The sequence below is a fragment of the Dreissena polymorpha genome, chromosome 1 (genome assembly GCF_020536995.1).
Source record: "Dreissena polymorpha isolate Duluth1 chromosome 1, UMN_Dpol_1.0, whole genome shotgun sequence".
In the NCBI taxonomy this organism is placed as follows: domain Eukaryota; kingdom Metazoa; phylum Mollusca; class Bivalvia; order Myida; family Dreissenidae; genus Dreissena; species Dreissena polymorpha.
The window spans coordinates 50,874,529-50,892,767 of NC_068355.1; the positions used below are offsets into that span (position 1 = coordinate 50,874,529).

At 35.7% G+C, this 18,239-nt stretch overlaps 1 protein-coding gene across 4 annotated transcripts; it reads left to right on the forward strand.

Moving 5' to 3' along the window:
- The first annotated feature begins 10,328 nt into the window (after positions 1–10,328).
- Positions 10,329–17,576, forward strand: LOC127880325 (zinc finger C3HC-type protein 1-like). 4 transcript variants are annotated; one of them, XR_008049522.1, is made up of 10 exons: positions 10,329–10,472; positions 10,923–11,024; positions 11,849–12,000; positions 12,376–12,459; positions 12,844–12,965; positions 13,510–13,607; positions 14,846–15,212; positions 15,793–16,023; positions 16,847–16,990; positions 17,039–17,576. XR_008049522.1 is itself a non-coding variant. In XM_052427740.1 (10 exons), exons 1-9 carry the CDS (start codon positions 10,399–10,401, stop codon positions 16,931–16,933), a joined length of 1,317 nt encoding a protein of 438 aa, XP_052283700.1. In that variant the 5' UTR covers positions 10,329–10,398; the 3' UTR covers positions 16,934–16,942; positions 16,991–17,123. The 4 variants fall into 4 exon arrangements, 3 of the variants coding, with proteins under 3 accessions (XP_052283700.1, XP_052283710.1, XP_052283693.1); XM_052427740.1 differs by having other exon boundaries at positions 16,847–16,942; positions 16,991–17,123; XM_052427750.1 differs by having other exon boundaries at positions 16,847–16,942; positions 17,039–17,057.
- Positions 17,577–18,239: the final 663 nt, after the last annotated feature.

Sequence of the window (18,239 nt, forward strand, 5' to 3'; positions counted from 1 at the left end):
TGATTGTTAATATTAAATATTCATATATGTAGTCAGTACAAGCTTTTTTTTCGGCTGTACAATTTTAGCTATTAATGTACAGCATAAAGAAATACATGTATTATTTTTTTTATGCTCCCCCAAAATTTATTATAGTCGCAGCTTCGTCTGTCCGTGTGTGCGTCTGTCTGCCTGTCTGTCCGTCCGTGCACAATTTTTGTCCGGGCAATTTCTCAGCAACTAATGACCGTTATTTAATGAAACTTAATGGAAAGCTTCACTACCAAGAGGAGATGTGCATATTATCAGGGGTATCTGGTCGGACAATTTTTCACAGAGTTATGGCCCTTTGAAAAAAAAAATCCATTAACTGTACATATAGTGCAATTCTGGTCCGGGCTTTTTCTCAGCAACTAATGACCGGAATTCAATTAAACTTTATGAGAAGCTTCACTACCAAGAGGAGATGTGCATATTATCAGCGGGTTCTGGTCATATGATTTTTCACAGAGTTATGGCCCTTTGAAATTTTCTATAAAAAATTATTGTCCCCCTCAAGACGTTTCCTTTTATCTGAATATATAGTGCAATTTTGTGACCAAAAAAACCTTTGGGGAACATCACCCGTCTCCAACGGTTTCTTGTTGTTATTTTAGATAGTCTAACCTTTGATCTCTAAGAAGCTGTATGTACTCTGAAAACATATACCAAACATAATACTCCTTAAGTTTGCTGAAAACAATACATTATGTGGTAGTTGTTTTTGTATTGAAAAAAGATTGGGTGGTTAACAAAGTGCAGCCATTTTTGTTTCGTCCTCATTATATGTTAATCAGACTTGGGATTGTTGAACAATTTTTTTTTTTTACTGTAATGATAACTGTGATCAGTTTGTAGCATAGCATTTTGTGTACAAAGTATGCCTAGAAAAGGTTTGATGGTTAATGTTTGTGTTGTGCAACGTTTTTTTTAGCTCACCTGATTGCTCAGGTGAGCTTTTGTGACCAGTCTTTGTCCGTCATATAGGTACATTGATCATAACTCGTCAATGACCCCTATTGATTTTCAGGTCACTAGGTCAAAGGTCATGGTCACCATGACCCGAAATAGTAAAATGGTTTCCGGATGATAACTCAAGAACGCTTAGGCCTAGGATCATGAAACTTCATAGGTACATTGATCATGACTCGTAGATGACCCCTATAGATTTTCAGGTCACTAGGTCAAAGGTCACGGTCACGGTGACCCAAAATAGTATAATGGTTTCCAGATGATAACTCAAGAACGCTTATGCCTAGGATCATGAAACTTCATAGGTACATTGATCATGACTCGAAGATGACCCCTATTGTTTTCAGGTCACTAGGTCAAAGGTCACAGTGACCTGAAATAGTAAAATGGTTTCTGGATGATAACTCAAGACATCCAGCATTCTATCTGCAATACGCGAGCTATTAAGATATTTCAGCAATTCAACAATTTGTTTGTGTAGACAGTAGAGGTCACAGTTTTCATCTTAATGAAATTTGAGCAGAATGTTTATCTTGATGAAATCTGGTTTGGGATTGTATTTGGGTCATCTGGGGTCAAAAACTAGGTCAAATAATAGAAAAACCTTGTGTAGACAATAGAGGTCGCATTTTTTATCCAATCTTTATGAAATTTGGTCAGAATGTTTATCTTGATGAAATCTGGGTTGGGATTGTATTTGGGTCATCTGAGGTCAAAAACTAGGTCACTAGGTCAAATAATAGAAAAACCGTCAACAATTTTTTTGTGTAGACAGTAGAGGTCACAGTTTTCATCCAATCTTTATGAAATTTGGTCAGAATGTTTATCTTGATGAAATCTGGGTTAGGATTGTATTTGGGTTATCTTGGGTCAAAAACTAGGTCAAATAATAGAAAAACCTTGTATAGACAATAGAGGTCACAGTTTTCATCCAATCTTTATGAAATTTGGTCAGACTGTTTATCTTTATAAAATCTGGGTTGGGATTGTATTTGGGTCATCTGGGGTCAAAAACTAGGTCGCTATGTCAAATAATATAAAAACCTTGTGTAGACAATAGAGGTCACAGTTTTCATCCAATCTTTATAAAATTTGATCAGAATGTTTATCTTGATGAAATCTGGGTTGGGATTGTATTTGGGTCACTTGGGGTCAAAAACTAGGTCACTAGGTCAAATAATAGAAAAACCTTGTGTAGACAATAGAGGTCACAGTTTTCATCCAATCTTTATGAAATTTGGTCAATATGTTTATCTTGATGAAATCTGGGTTGGGACTGTATTTTGTTAGTCAGGTAGGCGATTCAGGGCCATCATGGCCCTCTTGTTTTAAGTTTCAACTTGGTGTTTGAGCTAGTTGTTGTTTGTTCACCCAAAAAATAACTGTGTAAAATTATTGTATTAATAAATTACTATGTTATCAAACTATTTTAAGTTTATTTGTGTTCATTCTTTTTTTGCTTTTGAAGTTGTGATTTTAGGTAAATGAAATTTATTTTCTGGTAATAAGTATGTACTAGTATACACTCATAGGCTGCATAGTGGTATTTGGATGAGCATGCATACCATATGTCCTTTAATACATTTTTGAACAAATACTGCTATGATTAACGGTATGAATAATGAATAGTATATTTCTTCTATCTTGTGTACATAAAAAAGCTCAGTTTCTTTCTACATAATGGTAACAATTAAATTTATATTTGTTGTTTTTTCATGGCACATGTGGTGAACACATTGTTACAGATAATGTACACATTTTTTATAAACAAAAATGCATATCATATTTACTTACTAAACCTTCATCTATGGTTTCGCCAGATTTGTATATTGTAAATCCATAAATTCATTATGTTTTGTTTATTGAACATTCACATACAATCATGTGATATTGTTGAATCATTGATGTTGTTAAGTTTAAAATGAATAAAATGATGAATTTTACTAATGCGTTTGTCTTTTTTAAGCATAGATCATACAGGCATCCTCAAAGATGCAAATCAAAATGACACGACATATAGATCTTTGCAAACGATTCGACAATGCATTAGGATTATGGCATCGGTAATAAACTGGATTTTCGCTTTCCAGATTTGTTAAAATCGGTATTTCCATGAATCAGACATAAACACATACTGTGTGACAACTAAATCGAACTTTATTAGTATCTTTGTTATGTTAACGTTTAAGTTATTTGTAATGTGCCGTATTATAACTAAAAATTACAAATGTACTTGATCTGAAATAAAAGATCGATAAAATGCCATTTCAGATGCACAATTATAGATCTTCGTAGATCTTGCGACAGGAAACGAAATGCTGAGAAACCTTAACCAAAAACACAAGCTGTACTTACAGAAAAAAAAGATTTTACATTTTGTCCACCTGCTACAATTGCATTTACAGAAGTCAGAGACATAGATGTTGTTATACGTCGCCATAGAAACATGAAGCAGTGGGGAGATCAGTGAATGACAAATGCTGTATAGGCACTATATGGGATATATAGAGCATCGATATAAATATACCATAGTTGAACTTGTATCAACCCTAGCGGTGTTAATTATTTAAATACTAAAATCCTCATTTGATACGAATAATTATGTAGGTGTATCCCACCCTTTTCAATGTCATGCATTTATTTTGTACATTTCTATAAAATTAATGTATGAACCTATTGGTGTTTCTATCAAGTCAACTGTTTACCCGTCTTTGCTAATAGCACCCAGCCACCCAAACCATAACTTGTCGAATAAACAACAATTTTAGTCTACAACTATCGCGCATTGAACGACAAAAATACTAATAAAGTCTCATGTTGACATTAGTGCCCATATCTCACTGAAAGTGAAGAAAGCATTCGTCACGTGAATGCACATGTGCCGTAGAACGTAAACAGTCGCAAGTGGCGGGAAGCATGCGGGCTACAATCCCACTCGTTGTCAATACCGTGCTATCGCTCCTGGCGGTTGAGCGGTCACGTTATTGGACCGGCTGTCCACGGGCGGGCACGTATGTCGTCGCTTAAAGGTGTTCAACCTCAAACAACCTGTCAATGTGATTTATTGAATATGTTCATATGATTATCATCTGAATCCATCATGCTAATACTGCTTATATTTTTGTTAAAATCGATCCCTAAGCGCGTGATTTTTTACGAAAAGACATGCTCGTTGAATATAGGGATATATTTATCATATTCCAGATCACTATATAAAAACGCACTGTAACGCTAGAAATCAAAGAAGGTGGGCACTTTTTCTTCAGACTACACTACTGCGACCCCCCCCCCCCCCCCCCCCACACACACACACACAAATAAAACAATCAAAAAAATATATTTTGATAAAATTAAATCAAGCTTTCTTATCTCAATAAAAACCCGAGGTATTGTCATAGCCAGCTCGTCGTGTCGTCCGACGTCCGCGTCGTGCTAAAACCTTAACATTTGTTAAGGTTTTGAACATTGGCTCTAAAATCAAATTGCTTCCACCTTCAACTTTGAAACTTCATATGTAGATGCACCTTGATGAGTTCTACACGCCACACCCATTTTTTGTTACTAGGTCAAAGGTCAAGGTCACTGTGACCTTAAAAAAATATTTAAAAAAATCTGACAAGCTTTCATTTATTCTAAACTGCACCCTTAGCCGAGCGTGGCACCCGTTATGCGGTGCTCTTGTTTAAGTTTATTGTAACTTGTTTTGCATATTTTGTTTTAAATATTTATGTCGTTTCGTAGATATAACAAGCTTTCTGTATTAAAGCTATAACTGCACACCAGTGACCAGTGTGTGTCATAACCATGCTATTACATGGTGTTCTTTAGTGATATGTTTTCGAAGATAGGTAATGATGTGTTAAATAATTCCACACACATACCATCTCACGTCACGAAAGTCAGAGTCGTATTTCTTTCCTTACATGGGTAAGTTTATATCTGATAATTTATCTAACATTACCATGGGTGTGATTCATCGATGTATGGTAAACCGATAGGGTGACAAATGTCTATATTTGCGCATTGACATTATAAGTTATTTTTTCAAATAACACATTTTTCTGAACGTGCTAAAGATACTTAATAAGTGTCGACACCGGCAATATGTCGTTTTTAAACTGAAATACGAAACCAGCGTCAACATATGGTGATTCATGTTGCGTGGTTATTATATTTCTATGATTCGTTATGTTTTTCCTCCTGTGACTGCATCTTGACTCAGAGTGCAAAAAAAAAAACAACATGTTATCCGTATAGCGACCTTCCTCAAATACACTAAGTGAAACAGACAAGAGATCGTTTCAATAAGACGCGAGCTTTCGATGGAATATACCTCAAATGTATAGGTTTACACTAAAGAGTATTCACAGAGCAAGCAGGTTATAGGTCAAAGGTCATATCGTCCCGCCGTAGCAGTATCGGACCGAGAGGTTAAAATAGCTAAAGGGCATATGTTGCAACGGATGACGTCCAGGGGCCGTATTCCAGTTGCTTCTTAAGTTAAAATATAACTTAAGTTGAAATATTGCGCAATATTTTTTCTTATCTCCGCCATTTATTCTTTAAACATAATTTCACTTAAGTTAAATTCTGGTAGCATCATAAACTTAATAAATTTCTTTACTCTATGTATGTGTTCTCATATATTTAAAATTAAGTTAACTTCCTTTAACTCTTAAAGGAATTTATTAAAGAGAAATACTAAGCGTCTCATGTTTTGTTTTTGACATTTCAAATTTAACTTAAGAAATTTATTTAAGAAATTTCTTTAACTGAAGTGAAAACTTAAGAAGCTACTGGAATACGGCCCCAGGTCATGCTTGCCCGATGTATAAACTTTTAATTTCACGTAAAATTCAACAGCTACCAATAATAATTATCAGCGCTTCCCGTCGATATATTTCTAATATATAAAATAAAAGATGATATACGTGTTTTCATTAACGATTCTCAGCTTTACTTACGACGTTTAATTAGCAGCATATCAAGACATGTACAATGACATCGTTTCCGCATTAAATTATGCCTAGCGTCTAGAAAAAAGGCCTTGGCAAATAGCGTAGACCCAGATGAGACGCCGCATGATGCGGCGTCTCATCAGGCTCTGCGCTGTTTGCTTTAAGGAATTTTTGTAAGAAATATTCTAAATATATAAATAAATATACTAGACATGCCAAATTTTGGAAATAAATTGATCTTATTTAGAAGGATGGGAGAGTCCACTAGACATAAATGGGTTAAATGTCGCAAATAAGATTTCGCTCCCCGGGATATGGATTTTCGGACCACAATATGGTACTTCCCACCCCGTATCGGATATGTCATTATCCATTTTCGACTATTAACAGTAACATATGCAAATAAGATGGTTGAGCAATGACGGCAATATGCCAAACGATCTGGGAGCAGAAGAAGTGTCACAATGAGTGGACCCAGTCTCTGGTCACCCTCTACAGAGGAAGGCCAACCTCAAGCAGTGCGACAATTACCGCACCATAAGCCTCATCAGTCATCCCAGCAAGTAATGCTACATATCCAGGATGCAGAATCACGTGTCTTTGTGGGGTTCCTCCTTTTAACTTGCATGGATGTAAACACGACGGTAAGTGCTGCTTTATTTCAAATAACGTTTTAAAATAATTTTTCTTCGGAATTTCAACTTGTGCACAAAAGACTGATTTATATTGCTTGTGGCAATGTGAAATGCATCAGAACTACTTGGGGTACGGGCATTAGCCCTCTTGGACATTAGCCCCTAGGACATAAGTACCTAGGACATTAGCCCCTAGGACATTAGCCCCTTCAAAAAAAGGGCACGCTCGGACATTAGCCATCAAGTGTTTTAAAACGTACATAGCTTTTTTAAAGTAAGTTTTTTATTCCATTTTTTTGATTTCATATGTAAATACATACAATTATTTATATGTTGATGTCTAGTTCAATATATAGCTTGTACCACGCACGTAAAGTTTAGTGTTTTTAACATTTCTTTACTATTTTACTATAACTATTGGTGGTTTATTTATTAACTATGAAGTATTTTTTACTTTGAAAGATGTTCATATTTTTGTTTCTTCTTTAACTACAAGTTACAGTTAAAATTGCATATCTAAAGTAAAACATGGTTTTATATACATATACTAAGTGCTCTGTTTGTTACGTTTTTTGCATGAATGAGCGTATGTCGCGATTAAACGTTGCACTGTATCGTATTGCATTCAATCTAAATTTAAATTCACTTGCCTATAATTTAATGTCTATCATTTTATGTTTTACTTGATGTTGTTATTAATTGGATTATCGGATATATGTGCACGTTAGAAAGCGGTATGTTTACAGTTAATGGATACTAATTTTTTTTCAATTTCGCACCCCTGAAAACACAATACACAATACACACAATGGGTTATTTTGTCGGATTAATGAATGCAACACTAAGTGTTAAATTTCTTTTGAGGGAGTTTTTTTGTCCGCCTCCGTTTTTTCATGGGAGGGTTTTTGTCCTCCCCCGTTTTTTTCATGGGAGGGTTTTCGTCCGCCCATGTTTATTCATGGGAGGGTTTTCGTCCGCCCCCTATAAAAATGACGGGAGGGTTTTTATCCGGGAGGGGTTTTGTCCGTATTCCGTTTGTTACTAGACATCTTATAATGTCATCTTGATATTTATATCATTTCTACCTTTTTTGCATTTCATTTAAAAAAGATACAATTAAATGCCTAAAACTGAATTTAAAAATAGGTAAGGTATAAAGTTCTAAGGGACTTTTGTCAGAACGGGAAAATGTCCTAGGAGGATAAATGTCCTAAGGGGCTTTTGTCCTAGGGGCTAATGTCCGAGAGGGCTAATGTCCTACTCTCGAATTACTTTGTTTAGTAAGCCCGTGTTCTTGTTAAAAATTCGATTTGTACTACACGGTTATGCTTCGCGCAACGTGAAATTTTGTCACCTTTGTCAGACGATTTTAAGGATTTATTCTTATACCTTAAGATATTGGCACAAACTGCAAGAAAACTGTCATTAATTCACTAAAGAATTGTCAATATGTATTTCAAGGACTTGAGATATTTGCAAAAATAAAGTTCTAAACGATGTGATTTCATTCTGTCCAGCCCGTGGGTAATCCCCCGCATTCCCCGTTGATTCTGCACCCAGATACCATCCTTAATCGATTTAAAAGCAATGCCGGGGAACTGTTGACGGAACAGCATGCTGGATTCAGAGCTAGGCAGAGTACAGCGGAACAAATCTTCAACTGCAGAGATGTGATTAAAAAACACCTGCAACACCGACGTGAGCTCTTCCACAACACTTAAAAAAAAGCTTTTGACCGCATGTGACATGATCGCCAATGACAGGTTATGACAGGATTAAACTTTGACGATAGACAATGGGCAGACGGGCGACTTATTAAGGACATCAGTGGTCGTCCGTCAGGGATGTGTGCTCTCCCCCCGTTGGGTTTAACCTCACCAACATTCTCTATGAAAGAATGGAAGCATACGGAATGGAGGTCAGCAAGAAGAAGTTAAAGATCATGGCTAACAGCACAACCAACACCTGTGCAGAAATCACCATGAAATGCCAGAAGCTGGAACAAATGACCAGCTCAAAGTACTTGGGAGCAATCATGTCCAAGGTTGGTACCAGGACCGCTTTGGTCAAAATAAGAATGTCATGGCAACCGCAGCGATGGCCAGTCAGGGGAGGTTGTGAACAAGCAGCTCTATCAGCTTCCCAACCAAGTACAGGCTCTACAAGTCCCACCTAGTACCGGTATCTCTCTAACTTTACGGCTGCGAGACCCAGCCGCTTCACGCTGCTGCTGCTGTTGCTGCTGCTGCTGATGCTGCTGCTGCTGCTGCTGCTGCTGCTGCTGATGATGATGATGATGATGATGATGATGATGATGATGATGATGATGATGATGATGATGATGATGATGATGATGATGATGATGATGATAATGATGATGATGACTTCGATTGACTTCTTTGTGTAAATATCCATCAAAACCCAACCCGCAAGACTAATAAAAGGGGAAATTAAAAATTCACTCTTTTATATGTTATGATATGTATTACATTAATACACATGTATGTATGAATGTATTATTCACAGCTGAATTTCTCTGTCCTTTTTCTTAACTATATATCAATAATTTTTCAACATAAGGGTCAGACAGTTCAGCCTTCGTGCACGATCTCAGTTTTCTTAGCCATTTTGAGTCTAATTGGGATTTTTCAATCGATAAAATGGCAAATTTGAACATTTTTTATCAATAAAATGGACCAAATTGGAATGTTTTTATCAACAAATATTAACACAATAAAGATACATCAGGTCTTTTCCTGGCCATTTTGGGAAAAATGCAATTCATATGAAAAGTCCACAGATGTGGGAAAAACTAATTTAATATAACTCGTTATAATAATTCAAAATCATATAAAAAAATATATGCTTTGTTAGTTGTTTATGAAATTAATTTGAGATATATTTTTATCATTAGAGAGTTCTTTGTAATAAAAAAAATTAACTTCTGGAGGGGATTTTTTCTACAAAATTGGGGAAAAATATATACTCTTTTTTAAGGGGAATGGGGCCGAATATCGGCCCCGAAATTGCCATAAAAAACACTGGTTATACCAGGGATGTATAATAGATACATCCCTGGTTATACTTAGAGAACAAAAATATTTTCAATCATATTAATGTTTTTCACGCGTATATTTACTAAAAATTGTTTTAAGTGGCAGTTTAATTCCTTTGAATTAAAGCGATCAATTAAAATTAAAAGAATAGCTTGTCCTTAATCAAAACACCGACAGTGCAATCACGGAAAAGAACAATGAAACAATTAAGGCAATGACATTTACCCGGGCCCCTGGTTTACGACACCTTACGAGGGATATTGACACATCACTATTGGCAACCTCGATCGATGCAGACGGAGAGGGGACACATGGCTTCTGCACTGACGGTGCTAGCTAAAGAAACTTCAGCGTACAGTTTATATAGTATTGACAGACCTGTACGCTGAAGCGAACCCCGTATCGAAAGTCATCCAGAATCGTAACATAAAGTCGCGCCAGTCAAAAATCATAACAAGCGACATTTAAAGTTATGGTAGCCAGAACTATAACGGTGCGTGATTACAAAAATACTGGTTTCGTGCCGGCGATTTTGGGGGATTTTTAAGACTATTTATATAACGAAGATTGACCGAAATATTGGGGAGGCGACCGCCTGCCCTGCCTCCCCATTACCTACGCCCCTGCAATTATCAGTCGGAGCAGGGACCTATACAAACAATATTTGTTTGTATAGGTCCCTGGTCGGAGTCACCGCGAACTTTCTATCTGTTTCTTTCGGATCGTTTCCTTTACTTGCAGATTATAAATTGGGTTACAATGACGGAAAAACCGACTCCTGAGAAAATTAAGCAGTTATTTTCTTCTTTTCTGGGTGACCATGATAAAGACAGGTGCAATATATATTTTGTCTATTTTTTAAATATTGTTTTCATTGCTAGATTTGTAGATTATAAACTAACATTGTACAAATAACGCGTTGGGCTGATATTGCAGCAGTTCGGATGTATGAAATTCGGATAAAATTTAATTTCGATTTCTGTAACAATTCATGGTTATACTACATTTCTGTTACTGTGAAAGTTTACTTACGGTAATACATTTATCCGTATTGTCATTGACGAGTCTTCTTTTATAAAGTACACAACATGTTCAATTGGAGCTCATGATTTTTTATTTCAAGAGTTAGTAATGGCGTTTTGATGATTTTAAATAATGATTAATGACATTAAATTAGGATTTGTAGGCAGAAATATTACCAAATTCAAACCTTTAATCCAATATTCTATAGAAGTTTGAATGGCATATTCAGAAGTGATTTGAATGAGTTTGTTTATTTTCAGGGGGAAAAACAAAGATGACAAAACGCAGTCAGAAACTGATACCCAAATGTGTTCTTCTGCTGGCAACATTAAGCAGTTCTTTGAAAGAATTGAGACCTTCACAATATCCTTCCCTAATGTACTAAATATAATCAACATTGTTCCTTTATTGTTGATTTTGTATGTAACTTGAAATAAGTTAATTATGAGATCATGCACTGGAAAGCCTGGAAACATTTATTTTTAAACAGTAAAATCGCCTATATTAATATTTATAAAAGATGATTATATGCTTATGTTAACTTAAAACCATGCAATGAAATTATATTAAATCACTCCATGAAACTACAATCGGACAGACACTGTCTTATTACGTTTAGGACCCACAATAACAGCAAATTGTTTTTCAGTTCAATTGGACAATTCTAGAAAAAATAACATTTCCACTTGCAATTAATCATTGATGAAGGCAATTTATTTATCTATTTTTTTATGCTCATTTTTATTTTATAACTTTTTCATAATGATATTGTACAATTTCTTGCAAACAACTTTACTACAATGTTGTCAAAATAAATGTAGGACCACCCTACATGGAGAAAATAGTCTTTAAATGTGATGTTTAGTAATAATAATTTATGTGGACCCAACAAAATTATGAATATTTAAAAACAGAAAATATCACTCTTATTTTGATACGAAAACTGCTACCGCAATTGGGTGTTCATATTTTTTATAAAAGACACACATTTTTAAAAAAAAGTGGACTTTGTCACTTTTAATTTGGATTTGATTTGGGCATGTTTCATTCAGGTTCAGGAAATCAAACTGTTTTTGTCATGTGGCAATCAATTAAGTCACTTGAACTTTTTTAAATTTAACAACCTTGGAAATAATTTAATAAAGCCAATTTTCATTTGCATGTTCATAAATCTTTAACATAATTAAGCATTAACATGGTTTGCCAAGCCCCAGGAGTTTTCCCCCCTGGCATGTGCGAGGTACGGATGGAAGAACATCGACACAGACATGCTCCAGTGTGTTAACTGCAGAGCAATGCTGTGTGGAACACTGCCTAAACAAGTGGATGCCTTTTACTGTATGTTGGTGCTCAGAGTAGTTAAAAGATAAAAAAAATTGTGTGTGCTGTTGCATATTGCTCAAGGTTTCAACAACTGCCCGGTTTACACAAGTTTAGAGTTTTAGATGCGTATGTAAAAATTGGACCTGATTCGTTTGATAAAAGTATAACAAATAATTATATATGTATATATTTATTTTGAAATGTGCTGAAGTTTGTTGGTTGTTTTAAAATGTACTTTTTATCAATAATAAATACATTACAGCCAACCCAATCATTTTTGTCTGAATACCAGTAGGCAGATTTTGATGGTTTGTTGCTTGGCCTTATTGTCATGCAACTGACCCATGAAATCAAAGCTTAAAATCTGTCATATTTATCATAAATCTTCAGACAAAGAAAGTTGCATGAAATTAAGAGCCAGTCTGATAGAAGCTCATGAAACTGCCTGTAAATGGACAACTAATCCAACTCCAGGTAAGGTTTAAAGAACACACCCAATGTTTTAGTGCTAGCCCTTCATTTTTTAATAACAAGTATAACGCTCCTTGTTGATAAGTCTGTATATGGGCCATACTACTGAATGGGAAGGAAGGACACATATCAACTTTTCCTGATGTGATTAACTGATTATTTATCTATGAAAGAAAACATTCATAACAGTACACAACATTTGTGATATTTGTAATAATTTCCTTTTTTTAAACAATCTCATTGAATGGCTTCTAATTCTTATCACGTTCATGATACCATTTTCTATTCATCTGTTTTGCGGTATATTTCTCTGACAATGATTATTTTGTTTTTATTATTATATAGACTATAGTCACCAATGTAAGACTCTTAATTTTGATTTGCCAGAGAAGTTGTACAGCCTGCCATTTCACAGTCTAGAGGAGTTGTTGCAAGGTTTCCTATCAAGACTTGAATCACTGAAGTCACGGAAGGTTCCACAGGTCTCATACATATCTACAACTGAACAGGCAAGTATTTGGGGAAAAATCTTTCCATGAGTAACCTGAGAAAAATATTGTACAATAAATTGAACTTTCCAATTACAGCTATATATCAATATTTGTATGTGTTAAGTGAAAATTATTTGATGGGTCAGTATGTTGTACAATTCAACACACAAACTCTATAACACAGCAGCTGAGCCACTAATGGTAAGAGATTAAGGATTTGTTTCATTTGAGCCTATACGTGTTTATGGTATTCAATGATAATTTTTACAATGTTTTTATATAAAAAAATATAGTACGTTCATGAATAAAACATAAGATTAACATTTAAGAACAAATATTACCAGATCATCAACAAAATTAGAGTATTATAGTATAATACAATTGCAAGTTGTTTTGGCATTGCTGTCAAAAATTAATTCATGTAAGAATTATGTGTATACACTATTGGGAAATCCTAACTATTCTCTGCAGAATTCTTCATATGACACATAGGCACTATGTTTGCAAATGATGGTTGCACAGTACTTTTTGCCACAAACAAACTTATATTTTGTCAATACAGGGCATTTCCAAGGAGTCTTTGTTGAATTCCATCCTCCATATACAGGGCACAACTGAAGTGGAGCTATCTCTTATGGCCCTGTGTGGCTGGCAAAACTGGTGGGTGACTGTACCGACTAGTAATGGTTCAAGAAATGGAAGTTTAATTGTAAATTTTTTATAAAGTTTTGGATTTTTTTGTGGGCGTCTGAACATTAAATGTAGATTTTGACTTGATTACATTGACTTCCAAATTTACTATCAAATATGTTATTGTCCCCTACCGGTTTCACCGGAGGAGACTTATGGTTTGTGTTCTGTGTGTCCATGAGTCCTTCACACTTTTCTGGATCCTGCGAAAGCTTTAAAAGTTCTTCATTTTTTTTCATGAAACTTGAAACATGGATAGATGGCAATATGGACATTATGCTCGTCATTTCATTTTGTTCCTACGTAAAAAATTCTGGTTGCTATGGCAACAAATATTAAAAAAAAAAAAAAAAAACTGACAATGGTGGAGCCGGTAACGGACTTATATTGCTTGGCAATAGTCTTGTTCTACCTTCTTTCAAAGAATTTCCTACCTTACTTTTGAATGCTCTCATTTATATAATACTGTAAAATATTGAATTATTATAGACCTGAACATTTGTTTGGGTCCGTCTCTTGAGGGGCTGTGTTATGAGAATGCCCTTGGTGGATTAGTGTTGCTTTGGAGGCGCTTTAATGGATTCTGCTCTATAAGTTTAACATAGTAGATTGATTCTTTATCAAAATTTCTGTGAGTGATTATTTACATAAAATGGATGACAAGTTTTATAACCAGCTAGTTCTCATCAGGCACTTCAGAGTTATTGCCTTTATCTATACAAAAAAAACTAATTTTCCTTTCAGAACTCTTACTCTTACAGATTTTTTTAAATCTTAAACAAACTTTTTATAAATGTTTGTTAACATAAAATGGAGACCAAGATTAATATGTAGCCAATTACGCCAGACTTTTCAGAGTTATTTGCCCCTTGTGTGTACAGAAAATGCAAAATTTTGTATTCCTTACTTTTGCAGTTTTCATCTAATCTTCATTAAACCTTCTGCAACTATAAACTGACATAAAATGGAGGATAGCAAAATGGCACTTAACTAAATTTAAAGTTTTTTAAAGGTAATAAAAAATGTTATATAGGTGATTTTAGCTCTCTTAAGTCAATTACTTTTAACCGAATCCTATTCAAGATATGTTTCACTCCATCAAATGACAGTTAAGTTTGATTATTAAAGAGCCAACAGGCTTATATATCTGTCCATGACCTTTATGTCTTCCAGATATCTAAACTGTTACAAATGTCCATTGTTTTCAGTGACTCTCATGAGAATGTGCTGCAGTGTTCCTTGTGCAGAAGGAAGATTGGACTCTGGAACTATGGTTTAACAGAGGAAACAGAAACTGAACACACAAACTCTGTAGATGTACCTGACGAAACTTCAAAAGGCGTTCTGAATGGTAAACATGGAAAGCATAGCGACACAAATGTTATTTCTGACAACAACTGTAAAGGTGTTCAGAATGGGGACCATGGCAAAACTAGTGATAATGGGTCAATAAATGAAGACTTGTTGACCCGTGACACCAGTGTTGTGAGTGCTAAGCGAGGCTATGAAGGTGCAATAGAGGTTGAAGATGTGGAGGGTGTCACTGTTGAGCCAGCTAAGAAGCGGCCCAAACTGGTATGTACAGAAAACTAATCTTTACTCTTGCTTATGTTTCTACTTTCTAATTTGCATGGTGAACTGTTGTGTTCAGATTATTTCTTCAATCAGTCTACAAAATACAACAGAAACTGTAATGGGAGTTAATGAAAACTCTGGGTTTATTATGCCATTAGCAATATAGAGCAAAAGATACAAATTAACAAAACTATTGAAACTACAGAAAAATCATCAGAGATCCTGGTAACCTCCCTTGACTGCTGTCAGTTTTCTACGCAGTGCCTATATGTCTTCTGTTTTCTTCAATCCATCTATTGTTAAAAGTAAGGTATGCAGTTCAAACTTAAAATTTGTGTTGTTTCAAAACTATGACTTTTTTTGTATTCAAATAAAAAATATATTCTAACAAATTGCCAAATACATTGCAGAATCAGTTATCTTATTGCTTGAATTGAGACTTTCTCTTAAATGGTCAGTCTTTTTTAAAGTGCATTCTTAAAGTTTCATCCTTTTGTTAAAGAGGTTCAGCAAAATTAAAAAGTTTTGAATTTGATGGATAATGTCTTTAATCACTTGCGATAACAACTTTATACAACAGGAGAAGAAGCAGTGTTTTGACCCGGTTGCCGAGCACAGGTTCTGGTGTCCATGGATACAGTGTGAAGTCCCAGAGAAAGGTGGGCATGTAGCAGGAAGCAGTCCTTCGCCTTCCGTGGCCATAGCAAATGCAGAGCATGCAGACACAGCCGGGAGACCAGGCTGGCTGAGAGTGGTGAAGATCCTGTGCCATAGTGATGAAGGCAATGAATTACATGTCCAACTGAAGAAGGTATTGAAATGGGTTAAATATTCTGTTGGAGACGTTCTGATGCACTAGTACTGCCTGACTCAATGAGCCTTTTTTTTATCAGTGTACATTTTATCTCACAGATTTGTAATGCTTAGAAACATGTCGTTGACTGCTATTGTATGCCTGTGAACAAGTCCTAACATTTAAATATGACATTATCCCCGTGTTAACCAAAAGTGTTTTTATGCCCCCGAAGGAGGGCATATAGTGATCGGACCATCTGTTCGTCCATCTGTCTGTCTTTCCGTCACACTTTGCGTTTAGGTTTCGCGTTTAGGTTTCGAAAAATGCTCATAAGTTGTTCCTTCACATAGCAACTTGATATTTGGCATGCATGTGTATCTCATGGAGCTGCACATTTTGAGAGGTGAAAGGTCAAGGTCATCCTTCAAGGTCAAAGGTAAAAAAAAACATGTATCAAAGTGGGGCAGTAGGGGGCATTGTGTTTCTGACAATCACATCTCTTGTTTGAGAAGATCATGATTCATAGACTGTTGGCTTTTCACTGAAACTGTACGGTGTTTAGTATATGAACACAGCTTATCAACAATGCCCTTGTACTATATTGATATTTGAGTTGGTCTCTGGGAAAACCCGACTAGATCAGTGTAATCATGGAGGACGCTTTCTGCCTAGACTGGATTTTTCATTAGAAGATACTTTCTTTAAATTAAAATTCCATGATAGTTTAAAGCGTTATTATTGATTTATATGGGACAATGTTTTGTGCTGATGAATTAAGCCTTTATTTCAATGAGTTTGGCTCATTTCTTTTCCTTTGTTCCAATGTCTTTTCTTTCAGAGCCCAGAGCTTCACAGTCTTCGGCATTTACGGAGAGTACTGCACGACTGTACGACAGACAGGAGAAACTTGGACCTTACTGCATAACTGGTGAAGGTCTTGGTGGACAGGCGCAACTTGGGCCTTACTGCATAACTGGTGAAGGTCTTGGCCGACAGGCGCAACTTGGGCCTTACTGCATAACTAGTGAAGGTCTTGGCGGACAGGTGCAACTTTTCCCCTACTGCAAAACTGATGAAGGTCTTCAGTTACAGAGCTTTTAACTTAACACACAGTGCTTTGACTGGATTATGTTAATTCAATAAACACACAGTGCTCTGACTGGACTTTGTTAATTCAATAATCTTTTCGCAACAAAATCTCCATTAACAACATCAGTGAAGATATTTGGGAACTGAGACTTCAGGCATTAAACATCATTTTCGGTATGGTAATTGTACATGCTGTAAGGGAAAGATCTAGGATCACAAAAAGTACAGGGTGCTGCTAAAATGGGAAGCACAAAAGCATTCAAGAGACTTTTTTAGCTGACCTAATTGCTCAGGTGAGCTTTGAGGATCAGTCTTTGTCTGTTGTCCGTCCGTTCACATTTGGTTTGTAAACACACTAGAGGCCACATTTCTTGTCCGATCTTCATGAAACTTGGTCAGAAGATTTGTCCCAATGATAACTCGATCAAGTTCGAAACTGGGTCATGCTGGGTCAAAATCTAGGTCACTAGGTCAAAAAAAAATAATGTAAACACTGTAGAAGTCACAGTTCATGCCCAATCTTCAGGTTACTTTGTCAAAATGTTTGTCTTAATGATATGTTGGTTGAGTTCAAGAGTGGTTCCGGTCCGTTGAAAAACATGGCCGCCAGTGGGCGGGGCAGTTTTCCTTTTTTTAGAGAAACCTTGTGAACATTCTTGAAGTCACAATTTTGCCCAATTTTGCCCAATCATCATGAAACTTAGTCAAAATATTGGTTTTATTGATATCTCGGACGAGTTCGAACGAAAATGGTCCAGATAGGTGAAAAAACATGGCCTCCAGGGGACAGGGCAGTTTTCTCTATAATGTATAAAGTGAAAACATGTGAACACATTAGAAGTCACATCTTTGGTCCAATCTTCATGAAATGTGGGCAGAACATTTGTTTCCCAGATATGTGAGTTAAGTTCGAAAATGGTTCCGGTCGTTTGAAAAAACATTATATTTATATAGTAAAAAAAAGCTTGTGAACAGTCAAGAAGTCATATTCTTATGTTGTAAATGAAACAGTTGTATGTGTGTGTGTGTGCGCGCATGTTTGTGCGTGCGTGTTTGTTTTTTAGGGTATCTGGACTTTCTTCTGTTAACATTTATAAGCCCTTTTTTATCTGTAGCATTTGTTTAAATGAGCCGCGTTCTGA